The sequence below is a fragment of the Petaurus breviceps genome, unplaced genomic scaffold (genome assembly GCF_028583685.1).
Source record: "Petaurus breviceps papuanus isolate PSGF00001 unplaced genomic scaffold, PetGlider_PUasm1.0 689, whole genome shotgun sequence".
In the NCBI taxonomy this organism is placed as follows: domain Eukaryota; kingdom Metazoa; phylum Chordata; class Mammalia; order Diprotodontia; family Petauridae; genus Petaurus; species Petaurus breviceps.
This window is the reverse complement of record NW_027186458.1, coordinates 5,048,608-5,070,295: the sequence shown is the minus strand read 5'-3', so window position 1 is coordinate 5,070,295 and position 21,688 is coordinate 5,048,608. Positions and strand designations below refer to the sequence as shown.

At 37.6% G+C, this 21,688-nt stretch overlaps 1 protein-coding gene across 2 annotated transcripts in view; it reads right to left on the bottom strand.

Moving 5' to 3' along the window:
* The window catches only part of PRDM5 (PR/SET domain 5), a 178,462-nt gene that overhangs the window by 71,710 nt on the left and 85,064 nt on the right, over positions 1-21,688 (bottom strand). Inside the window, exons 10-12 of one of the 2 annotated variants that reach the window (XM_069104885.1) lie at positions 18,718-18,875; positions 9,583-9,676; positions 2,877-3,037 (exon numbers count right to left, since the gene is read on the bottom strand). In XM_069104885.1, coding sequence (XP_068960986.1) covers positions 2,877-3,037; positions 9,583-9,676; positions 18,718-18,875 — 413 coding nt within the window. The remainder of the gene's footprint in view (positions 1-2,876; positions 3,038-9,582; positions 9,677-18,717; positions 18,876-21,688) is intronic. The other variant, XM_069104886.1, reaches the window with a different exon arrangement.

Sequence of the window (21,688 nt, the reverse complement as noted above, 5' to 3'; positions counted from 1 at the left end):
CTCAGACACTTAACATACACACACAAAAAAACTAGCCATGTGACCTTGAGCAAGTCACTTAACCCAATTGCCCTCCAAAAAAAAGGCAAAAAAAATTACATAAGTTTATACAAAAAGTTTCCTTCAGTTTACATAAGTTTAGTAAGATAATTGTAACCAAACATTTTAAATCTATATTACATATACATGAACACACACACACATATGGATTTAAAATATGTTTGGTTAAAATTATCTCAGTTTAAAAATTTTCCATCTAATCTCCACTAGAAGTATGTTAAAACTCATTATGCATAAAGAATGCCTAACCATGTTATTTGAGACAATAAGATTTTCTGAATGGTTTCTCTAACCTTTTTAGCAAACTTTTAAAAGTAATTCCAAATAGGTCATCCATTTACTTTAGTCATGATTTCTTGACAATACTTCCAGTGAGGTGAATCCCTTGCTACTGAAGACAAGTCAAATATCCATTGTCCATCCAACCATAATAGTCATCAGGAAAAGTTGCAAAGGAAAATTCAGAAATGCATGTTTCCTGCTGAACTTTCAGAGAAAGAGCAGTGATGGGGCTGAAGAGGCTGGCTGCAGGGATGATTGCTTCTTCATATTCCTAACACTTAGGAGGAACCCTCTGCCTCAGCAGCCCCTCCATCAGTGTTTCTGCTGGGGAATTAGAAGTCACTAAGACACAATTAGTAGCAACTTCTACAACAAGAATTTTTTTTCTTTCTTTCTTGGGAGACATTTCTTTTACTTTTAAAATGCAAGGGAAACCAGGCTCATTTAAACAGCAGAGAATCTGAATTCAAATCTGTTTCTGTGGCTTATTCGTAACCCTAGGCAAGTCATTTCAATTTCAGAGCTGGGGTTTCCTTATTTGTAAAAGAAAAATACCAGAGGAGATGCTAAGGTCCCTTCCAGATTCAGATTCATCAACCTATGAAATTTTTACCTTAAACTGAGAAAGAATCTCACTTTAAAAGAAATTCATTAATAATGAGAAAAAGCACCACAGTAGAACTAAGTAGCCCGGGGTCATGTTTGACTGACATTCATTGGTTAAGCAACTTAAGTCATTTAACCCCCAGTGAGCCCAGAATAAGCCTATAAATTATAGAGGTGACAACCTAGAGCAGTGGATAGTTTCCATACCTCAAGTTCCCTATGGCACAGATGCAAATTCCACACCTGCTCCACCCCATCAAAAAAAAAAGGAGGAAGTAAAAACTAATTTATTTGCATAATGATATTTTAAATTACCAAATCATCCTGGCTCAATAATATATTTGATTTTAAACATATTTCATTTTTGTAGTAGCTAAACTATAGATCAAAATAAATTATTTTGCCAAAATATTTAAATTATTATATGTGCACATATATATATAGTCACATATTTAAAATTTCAGATTAAAGAAGTTTTTTTTTTTTTTTTTCCCTCAGAAAATAATACTTCTATATCTCCTGCTTTGCATGTTTGCTGACCATTTGGGTGGCCCAGTAGATGAAATGCTCATCTTGGGGTCAGGAATCTAGTTCTTTTTTTTTAAAGCAATCGGGGTTAAGTAACTTGCTCAAGGTTACACGGCCAGTTATTATTTCTGGGTGGGGTGCTGAGTATCTGAGCCCGGATTTGATCCAGGTCATCGCGACACTGGAGCCAGTGCTCTTACTCACTGAGCCACCTGGCCGCCCCTAAGCAATTGGGGTTAAGTAACTTGCTCAAGGTGTTTCTGGGTGGGTGCTAAGTGTCTGAGCCCGGGATTCGATCTCCAGGTCTTCTCAACACTGGAGCCGGTGCTCTTACTCGCTGTGCTACCTGGCCACCCCTAGGAATCTAGTTCTAACCCTGGAATTTGAATCTGCCCCAGAAAGTTACGAGATGTTTGAGAGTGAGAAGGTTGCTGAACATTTTCTACCTCAGTTTCCTTATCTGTAAGATGGAGATGGTCATCATACCTACTTTATAGGATTATTGTGAGGACCCTGGAATTTGAATCTGCCCCAGAAAGTTATGAGCTGTTTGAGAGTGAGAAGGTTGCTGAACATTTTCTACCTTAGTTTCCTTATCTATAAGATGGAGATGGTCATCATACCTACTTTATAGGATTATTGTGAGGATCCAATGACAGAGAAATTCTTAATAACATTTAATATATTATAATTGCAAAGGACTTCATAAAACTTAAAAACACTATGAGCTCTAACAGTTCAAAACTGCACTGACGCTCTTGGAACACCCTGTACATGGTAGTTATTTTATTAAGTATGCTATACAGGAACAAATACATCCCAGAATATACACAATTTTATCAGTGACTTCAGAAGTGTCCACTCAAATTAGAAAACTGGGCAAATACAGTAAGCAAATCAATATTTGTTCATACAATGTAGCTACAAAATTCACTGGAAAACATACCCCAATTAATTGGTTTCTATTCCAGAAGTATTTGAGTACTTATGCATCTATCACCGTTCAGGTCACCTGAATCATAAAATCTAACATTTATATGGCACCTTAAGACTTTCGAAATGCTTTATAATTATTATCTCCTTTAATCCTCACAACAACCTTGAGAGGCATGTGCTACTATTAAGCCCATTTTATAGATAAGGAAAGTGAAGCAGACAGAGGTGAAGTGATTTGCCCAGGGTCACACAGTTACTGTCTGAGGCTGGATTTGAACTCAGATCTTTCTGACTCTTTGATCAGCATTCTATCCACTGCACCTAAATCCCCTATTAATAAGAGAATAAACCTATGGATGGTATCTAGGACAGTGAAGGGAGAGTCTGGGCTTGTTTTAAATGTTCAAGTTATGAGGGAAAGAAAATACATAAGAAATTCAAACTTGGGATGGACTTGTACTTACTTTTTTGTGACTTTTAAGCACAGAAGGTGTTACAAACGCCTTGTCACACAGATCACATTTGTATTTTTTGTGTCCATCATGGACCACCTGGATGTGAACATTTAAGGTATCTTTCCTTTTAAAGGTAGCATCACACTGATCACACTTGAAAGTTCGTTCACCTTGGAAACAAAAAAGTCAAATGTGAAGAGACCAAGCGAGTCTGGGGCCCTTTCTGCCTGTCAACTAAGGGCTGCCCTTCCCCACTACCCTCAGCCTAAGTGGAGATACTTCCTAACCATCAAAGAAAGCCATTTCTCCTGGCTGGTGAACATTATTTCAGACCTTCCTGCCCTTGGCTCCAGCCTGAGTAGGAAAAGGCTCCCTTACATGCCCGTTGAATTTATTTCTCTTCATCTAAACCAGCTCCACATGGGCCAAGATAAAAATCTTATCTTCACAGCAGAGCTGGAGATAAAGGTCAATAGTGTACCATAGATATAGAGGGAAATCAAGCAAGATAACCTTCTTGCGTCAAAAAGGACACTCTTATTTCAGTCATTCTAGATTGCCTCAAGTTTTTCAAAATTTTCAAAGGACCCAAATTCCCCAAATAAAACAATTCTGTCCCAGTTCATAAGCTAAGCTATATGCTATGGTTGCTTTGATCTTTTTCTTACTGTGGTATAGTTCTCAATCAATCATGAGTTGTCATGAGTCAAACTAGGGAATCCAATTCAGTCCAATGATCATCAAATGTCATAACCATAATCAATACTAGTTTGGAGTATGAATTTGCTATGATAATTTAAAAAGAAGTGTATAAAAAAAACTGTCTATATTATTCAAACCTCTCCAAGGGTCTTTATAAACTGCACCTTTCCCCACGACTAACAAGCATTTTATACTAATGAGGTTTTTTAACAAATCTTAGATATCTTAATAAACCATGACTTTTGCCTTTCAATAACCAGGAAGCAGGACAAGGTATATGAATAGAAGCAGAACTCAAAGTGTCCCATAAGGAAACTACTGACAGTCACCTTCTTCCCCTCTCCAACTACCACAGAGATTAAACAACCCTTTAAGCTACTCACACATTGAATAACTGAATTGAATATAAACATGCTAAATTATTAAATTATTCAGTCATCTTTCAACTGATCAACTAAGGCTGATTTGCTTGTGTCTGTATCAAAATCTTAGCATGAGACTCTAACGTGTCCTTTAAATGGGGATTCCTTCTCTCATGTTTTTTGTTGTTTTTTACTTCAAAGGTATGTGTGTGTGTGTGTGTATGTGTCTGAAGTGTGGTGTATTGTAGTGGAAATCATTTGCTGTAAAACCAGACAAAAGAACAATTAAAAAATTATATGACCTAGATCCCTATATATTTTTAAATAGGAAGAGAATAATGCTTCTCTAAGACTTAGGTTTTCCTTTTTTTCTATTACAATCCTCCTGTCTTCCACCATGTTTTCTGATAGTGCTTGTTATTATGCAGTCATTTCATCATTTCCAAATCTACAAGACTCTATTTGGGATTTTCTTGGAAAATATACTGAAGTGGTTTGCCATTTCCTTCTCCAGTTCATTTTACAGATGAGGAAACTGAGGCAAACAGGGTTAAGTGACTTTCTCAAGGTCACACAGGTAGTAAGTGTCTAAGGCCAAATTGGACTTAGGTCTTCCTGGCTCCAGGCTTGGTCCCCTTTCCACACTACATCACCTAGCCATCCAATGATAGTTCATAGGTAAACCCTAGAAAAAGTTAAGGAAGGTGCTTTACTCTGTTTTCAGGGAGCAGATGAAGGGAAAGGTCCTTGTCCTCTCTTTGACAAATCCAGTTGGATGCCAAAGTAAATAGTTTAGAAAGATGAAGAGGTAACATCAGCAAGAATACTGAACCAAGAATATGAACCAATTCCAAGGCATGCTGGTAGAAAAGAATTGAAGTATAGCATACAGTAAGTCTGGGATGAATGTACAATGTTTAGACTGTAGGAGTAATCCTAGGTCCTTGTGGTCAAGGAGCCCATTTTATTCAACTTTTATTACCTATTTCCTTATACACAATGCTTCTCAACAAGAGTCACTTGAGAAACCTCTGTTGAATTTGCAAGTCTTAATGAAATATTTAGCATCCTTCGATGTTAAGGAAAGAGAATCCTGCAACAGTTTTTTTTTTTAATTATTCTTTCTATTTTCATAGTCCCCATGCCAAAGCCATCTTGAAAACCATTTGAAATAACCTTAAGTATTAAGGAGGAAGACAGATTTGAGATCCAAAAATGTCTCAAGAGGCTTAAAAAGTTGAATCATATCTAGAAAGATCAAATATAATAGGGATAAATGTGAACTATCCTCAGGTTCAAACAATCAATTTCATAATGATGAAATGGAGGGATATGGTTAGTATATAATTCATTGGGAAAATGCATAAGAATGTCAATAGACAATAAGTTCAATATCAATTGGGGACAGTATGATACAGTTGAAAGAAAAATAGGACCTGACTTCAAATCCCAACTCTGACACTTACCACACATGTGATCTTTAGAAATTCATTTACTTTCCTAATATGGGAAATAAGTAGCTTGGATTAAATGCCCTCCAAGCTCTCTTCCAGCTCTACATCTATGATATTATGATTGGCAGCCAAAAGCCAATAAAATCATAAGTTGTATTAAAATTGCAGCCAGCACTAGCAACATGAAAGTATAAATGCTTTCTTACTTGATCAGTCCAAACATGAAGCATTGTGTAAAGTTCTAGGCACTACATTAATCAGCTGGAGAATGTCCAGAAGAAGGCATCACAATGTTGAAGGGTCTCAAAATTGTGTTGTAAGAGGATCAACTCAATCAAGTGGGGATTAGTTTGAAGAAGAAAAGACTTAAGGGAGGAATGATGTTAACTGCCTCCAGTTATCTGAAGGGCTCTCATGTGGGAAAAGTATTAGATTTGATCTGCAGTGAAGAACTAAGAACAAGAAGTAGAAAAGAAAAAATAAATCTATGGATCTCCCCTTCCCCCCCCCCCCAAACCACAATATTAGAGTAGTCCAAAAGGAGAATGAGTTGACTCGGGATATAGCAGCTTCCTCTCATTGGTGATGAGGGAAGGGAGGAGTACATGTTTCAGGTGAAGACTGGGGATTGTAGATAGGGTGTTTTTTTCAGCTATGGATTGAACTATAAGCTCCTAAGGATCTTTCTAACTCTGATGTCAGTCACTGCCTCTTTTGTTCTTTTTAATGAGGAAGCTAGTTAGCTATTTGTCTTGGGATTGGAAGGAAATAAAATTGTGATCATTCCAGGAATCGTTCTGATTTATTCTTCATATTCTACAGCCATAAATGCTATTTGTTTTCTAATTTTATTGATTTTCATAATGAGTTAAGATCGGATATACTTTAGTTTCTATTCATTTATGATCTATTATATTTTGTAATTTTTCTTAAAATTATTAGTCTTACCTGATAACTATTGGTGGGGGGGAGTGGCATGCCTGCTGTTTCATTAGTGTAGGGGATTCCTAGTATAGAAACTTCCTTTACTGGCACAGATTGGTAAACTTATCAATAGCATTTCGTCCTAGAGCTTTTTCTGGGCCACTAAGATATGCAGTAACTTGTCCTTGGTCACAGAGAAGTTCAATGACCAGTTTTCAGTTACGCATTAAGCACATGGCAGAGATAGTGCCCAACTCCATGGCTGGTCCTCCATACACTATACAAGTGTGTTTTTCACATTTTCCTTTCGTGATTTTCAATGAAGACTCATAAAGACAAATATATCATTTTATCTGGCAAAACATCTTGGTAAAGCTATTTGAAAAAAATTATTAATATACTTTTAGTACATATAATTTCATTCAAATATTATATTACATGTAGATACAAATGTAGACTGGCATCCATTTCTTCTTGTCACCCCTAATCTCATATTTCTCTGGCTGTCTGAAAGCTAATAAATAGAAATTAAAAGTACTGGATTCTTCCCATTAATTATTCACTATTAGCATGGAAATCAAATTACATTGTACAAGAAGAAATTTTCCAGAATGTTGCACCAAGATTTAGCTACACAAATCCTACTGTTGTTAGTGGAACTGACTTTTTTTAATACCTGATCTAAAAACAATCTTGCAAACATTTGTTTTTAAAAAATAGCAAGATTCTATTGAAGTAAGGTGAAATCAATGCTGTGATACAAAACAAAAATCTCATTTTTTGATTCCTCTTTTATAGAAAATTGGGAATCAGTCACATGACATCACAATAATATCTTCAGAACTAAAAAGGCTGATTGTAAGCTAGGCACCAGAGGCATCTAAGTGATGCAGCACCCTTTTGCTCAATGTAAAGAAGTTTAGTATAGTCAATTACCATTATTATCATCATTATGCAACATTTATAGAAGTCATAACAACTTGATTCTTTTGTCGACCTTTAATATTCATACATAAAGGAGCTTCTCCAAGATGCACTTTTTTTCTTTTAAACATATCGTCTAAATCCATGAGTCTTTTTGTCTTCAAAAAATTCAAGATTTTGCAGCTTCTGTAGAGTAAGATGTAAATTATTCTAGAAATACACAATTAACTTTATATGATATGTAACATCAAGAAAAAAGAAAGAAAATATGTAAGAATCCATACCACTATTTCCCAAGAATAAGTAAGGTTAAAAAGAGCTTAGATTTGTCCTTTTTCCTATCATATAAAATGATGATCTCTCAGAAGTACAGGTCACTTTTATAAAACCTAGCCTAATAATATTTTTCCTAAGGCCTTCAGTTTGCAAAATTGATCTCCTAAAAATTGTAGTTACTGTAAAACCTTATAAAGAAAAAGGGGGGGGAGAAAAGAAAACCATAAATTTAAATTTGTTGGAACAGTTCTCTGATAGATGTTTGTGGAATCCCACTTTTTCCTCTGGGCAAAAAACTCATGGAGTAGGAAAGGGTCTCTTGACTAAAGAAAGGAATAGCATCCTTGCTCAGAATCCCTATACAAGGTCCCAGTCTTTAGTATCTAACACAAACTTGAAAGACTGGGGGAAGAGTCAAATATAAAAAGATGAAATCTAACAAGGATCAATGTTAAAGTCTTATACTTAAGTTCAAAAAATGAATTGCACAGGTAAAAGACTTTGCCAGAAAATATTGCTAAAGAAAAAAAAGATGAGAGGATTTGAGTGGATTGTAAGCCCCGATATGGCAACATGGCAACTAATCAAAATCTCATAATCATAATGTGACCTTAGGCTGCATTAGTAAAAGCATAATATTTAGAATGAAAGACATGATCATCAGATGATATGCTCTGCCCTACTTACATCTGGCATATCAAGGTACTATAGTTTAGGAAGGGCACTGAAAGACAGAAGTAATTCCAGGGAAGGAAACATGTATGGTGAGAAACTTGCCATACAAAGATCAGTTTAAGGAATTGACAACATCTGGAAATGGATGAACTAGCTTTGAAGGGCTGTCATGTGGCAGAAGGAGAAGAATAATATGTGTCCTCAAAGGGTAGAATTAGAAACAATGAGAGGAAGAGTTTTTTTTTCTATTCCAAGAAATACTTACTCCCAATTAGAATCATCTGAAAAGGAAGAGTGATGTTTGAGAAATAATGAAGACCTTATTACTGGAAGTCTTCAAGCAATGACTAGATAACCAATTGCCTTTTATGTTCTAAATGTCCCATGTTTCTAAAACTCTAGGATTTCTGCAGTGTCTTTTGTAAGAATTGAACATGTGTCCTTTCAAAATAAGCAAGAGACATGGGGAAGTGCAGTCTGGTGGAAAGTCCAGTGGTCTAGGAGGCAGGAGACTTAGACTCTCAGCTTAGCTCTGTCATCAACTCATGATGTGAAGTTGGATGCCACGATTCACCTGGACATTTGTTTCATCCCAGGTCAAACTGTGGAGTGGGGGTGTTAGACTACATGATATCTAAGGTCCATGGCACCAAAAACCTTTTCTTATCATTAGGGCTGTTCCTTTCCATCTTTCCTATCATGGAAAATACCTATGTTTGAGATCCATTTTAGTAAATTCCAAGAACATTTCCTACATCCAAGAACTCATTCTAGTGGAAAAGTTAAAGGGGACTTTGGAATAAAACTTGGGAAGAAGCCAAGTCAGTTTGGGAATCAGAAGGCAGAAATAAAGCTCTCAAATTTTGCACTGAATTTCCCTATTTTAGAAGTTTAGGAGCACAGATTCACTTTAGACACTATGTACTCCAACCATCTCATTGTACAGAGGAAGAAACTGAAGCTAATGTCATGGGAATATAAACAGAAAGCCAGGATTTGAGTGGAGGTCTCAAACTCCACATTTAGCATTCCTTTTCTTTAATTTTTATTTCTTGCTTTTTTGGAGGGCAATTGGGGTTAAGTGACTTGCCCAAGATCACATGGCTAGTATTTGTGTTAAGTGTCTTGAGGCCAGATTTGGACTGAGGTCCTCCTGACTACAGGACCAGCGCTCTATTCACTGTGCCACCTAGCCGCCCCAGCATTCCTTTTTTTTTTAATAAAGATAGAGCCTTCCTTGAATTTAACCCAGTCAACAATTCCCTATGCATAGAAAAGTTTTCATGAGGTCTTTCTTGTCACGGGTGTTGCCTGAGTGAGTTACCATGAGCTCGAGGAGCTTGGCAGCCCTTTCTTTGCCCTTTTGCCCTCTAATCAAATGCCTGAATTGGCACTTACTGTTATGTATTAGCAGGTGTCTCTGCAAAGAGAAGGGGGTCCGGAACAAAGCTTTGCATTCCTCACACTGGAAGGGCCTCTCCTCAGAGTGGGTCTGCAGATGAAAGAGTGTGTCAGGTGGGAGGACCAGGAATATTAATTAGTCATTTCAGAAACGGGTTGCTGCTTGGGTTTTGTAGTAGAAGAATGGAAGGGAGGGAATGTTGTGAAGGTCATAGCAGTTGCAATGTTTCTATCATGATAATGGTTGTTCTTTCCCTGGACATTAAAGGTTTACCAGATCTTCTGGGAGGGGATCAGACAAAACTTATCAGAAAAGATGTTATAAACATGTCATATCCCAACCTTCAGCCTTTGGAGTAGGCTATCCCCCCATACTTGGAATGCAGTCCCTGTTCACCTCTACCTCCTGACATCCTGAACTTCCTTCAAGACTCAGTTGCAATGCCTTCCCTTATATGAGACCATTTCTGCTATCTTCCTTCCCCTCCCTCCCCATTGTTAATACACTCCTTTCCAGTAATCAACTTGTAGGTACATTGCATATATCTTGTATTTATTTATTCATTTGATTAGAATGTAAGTTCTATGTGAATCAATTTTTTAAAGTTTGAAATCTGCTCACATGTGTTTATTCACACTAGTGAAACTTGTGAAAAGTTATAATTTTGTCTTAAACTAGTAATATAAAAAAGAGAGTAATTGCTTGGAAAGTAAACCGTTTTATTATTGAAAACTTTAAACATTATTGGTATAATTAAAGGAATTATCTCATCTTGAAATGTAGTCAGACAAAGATTACACCTATATAATTTTTCCTTTATCTCGATGTATCTGTTTAAAAAGTAAGAAGGGCCAATTAAGTAAACTTTTGGGTGCAAAAAAGGAGATCAGTTTCATAATTCAGAGTTCACCAATCAAGCTTGGATTTTTCCATTGTACTCTATGCTAAGTGCTAAGGATACAGAGGGAAAAAATGGTGACTTTCCTCAAAAAGGTTACAATCTAATGAGGATGCTGGAGGTGGGGCATAAATAATATACAAGGTAGGCACAAGGTAATATTACAGGAAGGGGACCTGGAAGATCCCCATTAATGCAGAGACATGGAGATAAGAGATGGAGCATCTTGTTTGAGAACAGAAAGCAGGCCAGTAGGACTGGCCTATACAGTGCAGTAGGAAGGGGCCAGTTGGGATAAGTTTTAAATATGAAAACAGGAAATTTATATCTGATCCTAGAAGTAATAAAGAGTGAGTGGATTTGAATGGTGACATGGTCAGAATAGTGGTTTAAGAAAACCATTTGGGTTAATACTGATTCTTATCACATAGTGTGAAAATTCTAGGTTTCTTTGACCTTTGAAAGTTCTACATAGAAATGTATTTCATTTCTGTGGTGCCATTGTAAAGGAAAGAGATATTCCTTTGACACAGAGACTTCAACAAAGTGGGGAAAGACAGAGCTCAGTCTTTAAAGTAGCATGAAGGGAACTGGCTCATATTTTGATCATAAAGTCCTCCTAATCAGATAAATGGCCAGATTCAAGTGACAAATCCATGGCCAAATGCTTGAGTATTCTCTCTGCAAAATCACCACGATATTATGAAATGGTTGAATCAGTACTACCGACCCAGTAATAGTCACCATAGAGAAGCCAAGAATGGACTCACCAGTCAAATCAATGAGCATTTAAGTGCCTACTATGTGCTAATCACTGCACAAAACCAGTACCTGCTCTGCAGGAGTTCACAGTGTAACATGGGAGACAACATGTAAATGATTATGTACAAAGAAGATCACTACAGGATAAACTGAAGATAATTTCAGGATGAAGGTACAAAGACCAGACACAAAGACAGGTAATGGCCCTTCTCACCTTTTGAAGAGCACCCTACAGGACTGAAATGAAATGTATGAGAGCAATCAGGAGAGGTGAGACACTACAGCATTGGGCTTTGAGTTAGGAAAATCTGAATTCTAATTCTCCCTAAGACACTTCCTTGCTGTGGGATCCTGGACAAGCCATTTAACTTCTGTCTGCTCCACTTTCCTCATCTGTAAAATGGGAATAATAACACCTACCTCACAAGGTAGATGTTTGTGATAATGTATGTGATAATGAAAATTAATGAGATGATATGTATCATGCAAACCTTTTAAGAGTTATATGAAAGTTACCAATAACTATCATGATCATTAGAGTTTGCACATTTCTTTCTATAAGCTGTTGAACCTCTTTTCTAGGAACAGAATTCCAAATGCCTTGTTGATTTTCCAAATCATATGAACTTTTCCCTACAAGACTTAGCCTATTTCAATTTCTCTAGAAATTACTGCTGACAGGAGAACACATTATGTAGGTCCAAGAAAAAGTGCTAGCATCCATCCAAAACAGATCACACCACCTTTTACAACACTGTTCCTAACCTAGATTCTATCTACTTACCAACAGTTAATAACACCCCCAAAAAAGTACTAATTTTTTTCAGATCCAGAGCTGTAAGAAACTTCAGACATCATCCAGTTCCAAAGCTTCATTTTCAAGGGGAGAAAACGACATCACAGAGAAAGGTTAAGTGACTTATGGCATAGTCACACAGCTAATAAATGCAAAAATCAGGATTCAAACCCAGGTCCCCTGACTTCAAATGGTCTTTCCATTCCACCACTCTGTCTCACTTGTTTAGATTTTGTAGTGACTTATATGTGCACAAGTTGTGCTTTTTTTCTTTCCAATAATTTGTAAGCCCCTTGAAGGCAAGGATAATTTTGGTTTTGTCCAGATAATTTTATTTTTTATCTAAGCATAAATGACACATAAGAGATATTTAAAGGACTCATTGAAATGTAAATTAAACGACACCAACAATCACAAAACACCAAACCCTGTGTACCACTTAACTATAATGACCAAACTTGGTTATGAAACTCTTCAGAAAATGTAACTTCTTTAAAGTAGTGGGATACTATGAGTGTCAGACTTAATTGATATGTTGATGAGTTTGGTGGAAATGCTTTGCTCTCTGTCACTGTGTGTCTCAGTCTTTCCCTCTTATTCTTTGTTACAAGGGACTGGGGATGGGAGGACATCTTTGGAAATTAATTTGATGTCAAAATAAAATCTAAAAAGAAATTTCCAAAAAGAAAAATTAAAAAAGGACTGAATAAATGACTCCCTTTGCATTCCATGACAAAAATCTGAATCCCGCTTGGTTACAGCCATAGCGGACACCAAAACAATCTATGCAAAAACATGAAGTTCTCTTTGTAAGCATTTAGAGAAAGGGTTTCAGACTTGCTTCAGCAGGACTTCTGATGTTATTTCTCTGTGGGAATTGCTGAATTGGTAAATTCCTCACCACAGTCATCAAATATTAACCTTATGGCAGGAGTGAAACTTTCATCAGGGCCATTTCAAGCTGAATTGTAAATGTGTCCATCAGTAATATGAGCTTTGCCACATAAGCCTGTATTTTACTGGAAATTCCACTTATTCAGTAGGTCATGTTGGGGACATGAAGATCGGTATGAATATTCATGGAAAAATCCAGAAACCAAGAAAATTTAGGGGAAATAACCAGTAGGGAGGATTTTTGCTAGGGCTATATATTTTTCCCTAAAAAGGTTTGGTTCTCCCCAACCATAAGACAAAATGTCCTAAGCATATGACTCTCCCCTAAGGGCAGGACATAAAATTGAAGTTACATAAAAGTCCTGTCTTGCTTTCAAGGTCAGTGGATTTTTACTGCCATCTTTAAAATAAGTTCCTTAAAAACAGTCGCTTCTCCACCAGAGAAAATAGAATCTGGGAAAAGAATAGAGAAGTCAGTTTCCCGAGAGAGTAAGTTATCAAACTCCAAGACTCTTAGCACAAAAGGAGTGAGTGCCCACATTCTCAGCAGGGATCAATGGATTCCAGAAAATCCAACAAAAGTCTTCTCCATAGCTCTGCCACCATTTTTATTAGGAACAGCATGTGGCTGAACTCTTATTGATATGCGCTGGGAAGGCTAAGTAATATGCTAGGCACTGAAGGTTATTCTTATGAAACTTGGGTTGAAATCAGCTCCCACTTTATGCCTCCTGATGCATACTTTAAAAATGGTAGTGTGTGCACAACTTGTCATCCTTCTTATAGAATAAGCCAACCAAACCAAGAGCTGAAGCCCTAGCATGGAGTCACTTCCCTCTTATCCTACAGTGCTTATACGTGATGCTCAGGACTAAGTCAGGGGTGGGTTGAAGCCCACTCAACCCTGCTCACCAGGGCTAATTATTAAATTTTCACTCTAAGGATTTATTTCTCATAAACATGTTAAATGGAATGTACTAAAAATCAGAGACTGATTTATCATTTTATTGTTGTCTTGACTCTTAAGAAGGTAATGAGGGGTGGTCAGGTGGCTCAGCGAGTAAGAGCATCGGCTCCAGTGTCGGGATGACCTGGATCAAATCCGGGCTCAGATACTCAGCACCACACCCAGAAATAATAATAACTGGCCGTGTAACCTTGAGCAAGTTACTTAACCCCAATTGCTTAAAACAAAATTAAAAAAAAAAAAGGTAATGGAAAATGTCAATAAAGTAGGTTAAACTTTTAAAATGTACATATATGTATATATGTGTACATTTAAAAGGTATAACCTACTTTATGTATATATAGGATGTCATATATTATGTATATGCATATATAAAAGTTATACATTATATATGAACATATGGTGTTTATCTATATCTATCTATAGATATATAGAGTTGGTTGCTAAACCTTTACTGGCATACTCCTAGACTTAATGTCACATGCACTAGGAGAAGAAAAACACAATGCATATTTACATAGTACTATAATTATAAATTCCTTAAAACTATTCTCTCATTTGAATCTTATATGAACCTGGTGAAATAAGTTACTTTATCATCATCATCATCATCATCATCATCATCATCATTCCCAATGATGTTCTGATATCCCATGTGGAGCAGTAGATAGAGATGGTCTAGTTCTGACTCTGAGCTATACTAGCTCTGTAATCTTGGGCAAGCTCTCAGCATTCTCAATAGTGTTCAATTCAGTTATGCCTCTTACATCTCTAACATAATGGAGACCTTTCCTGACCCATCCAATGGTTAGTACACCTTGTCAAACATAGATGCTAGTTAATATTCACTTTGTTTATCCTGTGTTCTACTTAGCCTTGTCATCTGTGATACCTATCCACAGTGTCACTCAATGGAATGCAAGCTTGAGGGCAGAGTGTTTTATTTTTTTCTTTACATGCCCGATGCATATCTAGAACATATCTAGTGTCTGGTACATGGTATGTGCTTAACACATGCCTTTGAATTGAAATAAATCCAATCAGTTCTGTTGGACCTAGAAATTCTTGAAGGGAAAGAATACTCTGGAGTTTTGGATTTTGTTGCCCCCCCCCCCCGAGGTTTCAGGGAGAGCCAGCTTTTACTTTCCCACTTGAAGTAATAAGTTCCCTGAATGTTTTTAAATTCTTGACTCTTTCGAGCTAAGAAGCCAGGGCCATCTTTAGCAGAACTACCCCACTTGGTTCCCATTTTTCCCAGCAAGTGGAGTTCCACACTTCTAGAAATCCATTACTTAGGGAAGTTTCAGAAACTATAATTCCCAAAGTCCGTAGATGAAGAAGACGGCCCTTAAAAGAAAGGAATATGCTAAAGACATCTTCCTCACCTACATAAAAGTCCATCCAGGTGATAAGAAATGGTTCATTTGAGGACTCACAATCATTGTCAGTTCTAACAAAGGATCAATTAAATTATATTAAATTGAACAAAAATTTATTAAGCAACTACTATAATGTTCCAGGCACTATCCTGGACCTGTAGAAACACATAGATGGGATAGTTCCTGACTTCAAGTCTCTAACTTTCTACAAGCTGACATACCATAGCATGGGGAGGAGATGTGGCCTCCCCAGCTAACATGATGAGCTCAGAGGGACTAGATGCTTTCAATTGGTCAGTATTCCCAGATTCAGAAACAAACAAATACTAGGGCAAAACTGATGAGAAAACATGAAGCCCATGAAATCCGGTCATTCTCTAGACACCAGGGCTTGACCCCAGAATGGGAAATGACTCTCTAGGCAGTTGGAAAGCTAAATGATCTCATTTTTCAAATGATCAGGTTCCAAATATTTAACTAATGTTGGCTCAGTCAAAGGGCTTTTTCTTCAACTCCACCCATACATCTGAAATGTCACCACCATTATAGACGAAATATTCTCAATGAAATCCTCATAGAAATGTAGCCAATCTCTTTCTCACAATGATACAGATGATTGAAAAAGCCAAACAGTCCAACGTTTAGAGAACCCATTTCTGATTTTAAATATAAAACACACATTTATACTATATGGCATGAAAGGTAATGGTATCACACTGTACTGATTTTCACATTTGAAAACAGCTAATTTAAGACTATTTTCAATAAAATATTTTCCACATTTACAACATGGGTTTATTGTCCACCTTGTCAAAATCCAAGGAAGAGAAATACTGATAAAGCAAATTGATCAGTTTTCATTTATTCCTTATTTTCTAATACTTTTATACTTTGTATTTAAAATTATTACAGCAAATAGGAACATCTACTTCAAAAAACAAAACTAACTAATAAGATCTATGAGCCAATGATCTTATTATATACAAGATAGCTCATGTCTCTGAAGAGTTAACCTCTATACCACCCATAGTCATTCCCAGCAAGGTCCAAGTGCCAGTGACATAGGACCTCATTTACCTATTTGATACCATATAGAAATGAGTAAACTGGTATGTACTATAAAAATTGTTCCTGGGGAATGAAGCTCCTATAAGTGCTAAAATGTGTTTAATTATATATATAATGAAAAGGATGTGAGGAAGGAACCTAATGCAAGAAGTGGTTTTGATTCATACTGCTATTTCATCAATGGTATCAAATGCTACTAATTTGGGATAACTTAAGTAAAAAAAAATAGTGGGTTGATTGAGAGACTGACTCTCCTTCATAGGAATAAATTTAAGTTTTAGAAGAAGCATACTTTCCAAATTGCTTCCACCTGAAAGCTCTAAATTGCATGGGAACCAAAACCAATTTCCACCAGGGAACTTCCCATAAATAGTAGTGATAAAAAGACAATGGTGGTAAACAAGGAAATTACTAACAATGATTTACATTAATATAGTGTTTTAAAGCTTAGAAGAGCCTAGCAAACATTACTTGAGAGAAGCCTCAATACAACCCCAGGAAGTACTAGAGATAGGATTATCTTCATCTTACAGGGTGGGAAACTGGGACTTAAAGTCATTTCATGACTTGTCCAGGGTCACCCAACTGGCAAATTTCAGACACAGGATTTGAGCCCAGACCTTGACTCCAGAGTTCTATTCACTCTGCCATGTTATCATCTTAGCCAACAAATATCATGGCCCCGACATGATCCTGAATAGGTAAATAATTAAATAACAGCAGCAATGATAACAATGATAGCTAGCATTTATATAATGATCTGAAGTTTGCAAAGCACTTTACATATGTTATCTCCATTTATCCTCACTCAAACTCTGGTTGGTAGATGCTTCCATAATCTCCACCTAACAGTTGAAGAAATTAAAGCAGACAGAGTAAGCGACTTGCCCAAAATCATACAGATAATGAGGTTCTGAGGCAGGATTTGAATCCTCTTCTTCCCGGTCATAGTTCTAACATTTTATCCCCTGTGCTGCCCAATAGCTATACAAATGCCATCCCATCATCCAACTGTACCATATATGTCTGTGGTCCTCTCAGGGAGATTATTCCATTTCACTGCTCACTGTAACTAGTCTAGAAGAGAAGAAGAGACTATTTTGCTTGAAGAAAAAAAGTGCCTCCCTCGAGAATACTTCAGGAACATCCCTTTAATCATGACTCCTTCGTAGGTTACCATGATGGGTCATGGATTTGTTGACCACAGAAAAGCTATTGGCTTTCTTTTCTGGAAATAGAAGGTATCATTGTTTCTACCAACCCTAAATCATTCTTATTACCATCCTATGATTTATTACTGAAAGCATGAGAGATGGTGCAAGGAACCTGTATTAAGATCCCGGCTCACGTATAATATAAACCAAGCTGTGAAAAGCTTGTAAATGTCGCTGTATCTGTTACATAAGAAAAAAAAATGAGGAAGTTCAAGAGGGTGGGCAAGAAAGCCACCAGATAAGTTTTATATTCACCTAACTGTCAAAGTGACATGGATGCCATTTTAATTTGGAAAATATAATCCCTCAGTTTAAATTAATGGCCAGCAATTAGGCGAAAGTGATTGATTACTCTTGCTAGTCAATCTATGCCTACCATGAGTAGACAGCGTTTATTGGTAAAGTGGATGTTTGGTATCATGATTAAGAAAGATTTCAATGGTTCAATTTCCATCCCACCCCTTCCCAATGTGGGCTTTTCAACATCTTGTTACCACGGAGGAGAACCCTGCCCAAAATGTAACCATTTTTAAATATCCTTTTATAGGCTCCCAAATCTCCATGGGATCTCAGAGGGCAACTTCTCCAATATCGCAATTTTACAGATTCAGAAATGATGGCTTTGAGAACAGAAGTGGCTTTCTAATGGGCTCCCATGGCCAAAGACTTCATTGTCATCTATTGTCCAAAGTCGATGAGGCTGATCATTGGATGACAGGAAATATTCTGTCCTTGGACTTGTGTTCAAAGACTTTCCAACCTTTGGGAAGTAGCCATAGCTTGCATAGTAAAAGGAAGGTCCTCCCTCACCACAGTGAAGATGGGAAGAAGGCATCCCTGACTATTTAGAACAGGTGAGACCCACATAGCCTAATGACATAGAAAGAGAAGAACAGAGAAGTCAGGACAGCAGAGGATGTCTGCAAATCTCTATAATCCCAGAGCAGTCACTGGGCTTTTGGTACATTGTTACAATGATATTGAATACTTGTGGTTTCCTCCAATGTTGCCGTCCCATTTTACACAATAGCATGCCAACCCCAACACACACATTTGTGTATACATTCACACAAACACACTAACAAGTGTTTGAAAGGACATGTAGCTGATCTCAGGCATAGAGACTGGCAAATAACAATGGCGGAGGTTTTACCTTTTTGTGGTTCTTGTAAACATTTCTGTGGGCAAATCCCTTGCCACAAAGCTTGCACTTGTAAGGTTTATCTTCACTGTGTATGATTTTGTGGGCAGCCACCTGATCAATTCGTTTGAAGGACTTATTACAAACCTCACAGTTGTAGGGACGTTTTTCTGCAGAAAAGCAGGGCAGAGATTTAATCTCCTGTTTATACAAGAGTACAGGATGAAACAAAAATGTAGACCTTCCCTCAGCTACATTTATGGCAGATGACTTTACTTAAACAAATCAGAGAATCTCTGGAATGGCAGGGACCTCAGAGGCAACTAGTCCAACATTACTCACTATCCTTAGGACTATAGATTTAGAACTGGAAGGGACTTTCACATCAGAGTAAAATTTCCTCATTTTAAAGATAAAGAAGCTGAGACCCAGAGAAATTTGCCCAGTGTCACATAGCTGGTATCTGAGTGAAGATTTGAACTCATGTCTTCCTGACTCCAAGTGCAGTGGCAGTCTGTGCACTACCACCCTGCCACCTACTGGTCATTCATTCAATGAACCATTATTAAGTTCCTACTATGTGTCAGGGTCACTGGGGGCACCATAGTGGATGGAGTGCCAGGCCTGGAGTCAGGAAAACTAATGTTCCTGAGTTCAAATCTGGCCTCAGACACACTACCTGTGTGAATCTGAGCAAGTCACTTAACTTTGCCTCAGTTTCCTCATCTGTAAAATGAGCTGGGGAAGGAAATGGCAAACCAGTCAAGTATCTCTGCCAAGAAAAGCCCACATGGGGTCATGAAGAGTAGGACATGACTGAAATGACAAACAACAACTCCACGTGTCAAGGAGACAAAGAGAACAAGAGAAACTTCCCTTCTTCGAGAAACTTTATTTTTATTGGAATGTAACTAACAAGTGGTCAGCCAGCTTTGTTTAAAAACCTCCCATGAGTAAGATCCCACCTCTTTCCAATGTGTCCCATTTCACTCTGGGAGTTCTTTCTATTAGGAATATATTCCTTAATAATAATGGGTGAAATTTCTTTTTTTCTTTTTTTTGGAGGGGGGAGGGCAGGTCAATTGGGGTTAAGTGACTTGCCCAAGGTCACATGGCTAGTCACATGTCTGAGGCTGGATTTGAACTCAGGTCCTCCTGACTCCAGGGTTGATACTCTATTCTCTGTGCCACCTCTTTGTCCCATGACTGACATTTCTAAATGCTTACAAATGTATTGAACACATTATCTCATTTTATTTTCCCAACAACCCTATGAATGCTTGCAGGTATTTTTATCCACACTTTAGATAAGATTGAGCTGTGACTTAGAGAGGTTAAATCACTTGTGCCCAGTCAGAGTTAATCAGTGCAGGAAAGAGAATGGAAGCCCAGAACCTTTAGATTCCAAGTCTAGGGTTTTGGCTTTGCCCGCCTCCCCCTACCCCCAGCTCTGCCCTTGGAGGCCACACACCCTCCCTGGAGCAGTCCTCCACATCCCTGCTGCCTTTGATCATGGCCCCGTAACTTTTCTCTTCTCCATGCTAGACCCCCACAGTTCCTCTCGCTTATGCTCATACAGCCAGGTCTCATGGCTGGTATCATCCTGGCCCCTTCTCTAGACAATCACTACTTTGCCAATACACTTGATAAATTTAGTGCCAAAAAGTGAACCAACATTCAAGGCAGCTAGATGATACAGAGGGTAGAATGCCAGGGCTGGAGTCAGGAAGACTTGAGGTCAGATACTTATTGGCTGTGTGACCCTGGACAAGTCACTTAACCTCTATTTTACTGTTTTCTCATCTGTAAAATGGGGATGGGGCTGTTGTAAGGATCAAGTGAGATAATAATTGTAAAGTGCTTAGCACACTGCCTAGCATGTAGCAGGCACTGTGTAAATATAATCTATTATTAGTAGTAATTATTGTTATTATGTCAGAGCCACGTGGACATATAGCAGAGCTATCTCCTTCCATGGTGAGTCACTAAGTCTCTCCTAGTGAAGCCTGAGATCGCATTAAAATTATCAGAGGCAGTGTGGTGTAGTAGGTAGAGGGAAAAGCTGGAGTCAGAAAGACCTGGGCTTGAATCTGTCCTCATATACTTAACAGGCATGTGATACTGAATTGACCAATAAATTGTTCTCAGTCTCAGCTGAATCATGTGTAAAATGGGCACAAGAGTAGCATTTACCTCACAGGTTTGTTGTAAGAATCAAATAAGTCATGAACCAACCAAAACATGCAATTGAATTTGAGCTACCATGATTATCTGAAAGACATATGAGGGCGCATGACCATAAATAGGCACAGTCTTGTGGAAAACCATCTCTTTAACCACACGCTTATTAATTAGCTCAAACCAAAAGAGCTTCACTTCAAAGGGATGGCTTTAAGATAACGAATGTAAAAGCAGATACAAGTTTAAATGTTTTCACATTCAATTAAAACAATTATTTTTATTTTTTTTAATAGACACTGCCTCACAGCAATGACTTCAGTTGATGGTCTTTATCATCAAAATAAATTCTCTAAGAAAATTAACATTAACGTTTTGATGTCTAAACTTTCAAAGGAAATAAATACAAAAATACAAAGTAATTTAAATAATTGAATTCAAAATCATTCCCAATCGAGGTCTAAATAGAATCATTTCAGTTCAGAAAAAAAAGTGTGTGTGTGTGTGTGTGTGTTTGTGTGTGTGACAAACAGTTGAGTGTGGTGCTGCACCAATGCAATCACTGCTTCTATGGAGGCAGAGGCTGGGACATCATTTGAGCTTGGGAGTTGGGAGCCACTGGGGTAGAGCTTGGTGTCAGCACAACTATGGAGAGCTTTCCAGAGAGAGGAGATTGTTTCAAGAAAGGCAAATCAGCTTAGGTCAGAAACAGAGCAGGTCAAAACTCCCATACAGATCAATATGGATTGAGCCGATAGGTGGGTGCAACATTTTCAAGCCCAGAAAGATAGGGAGAGACCCAGGT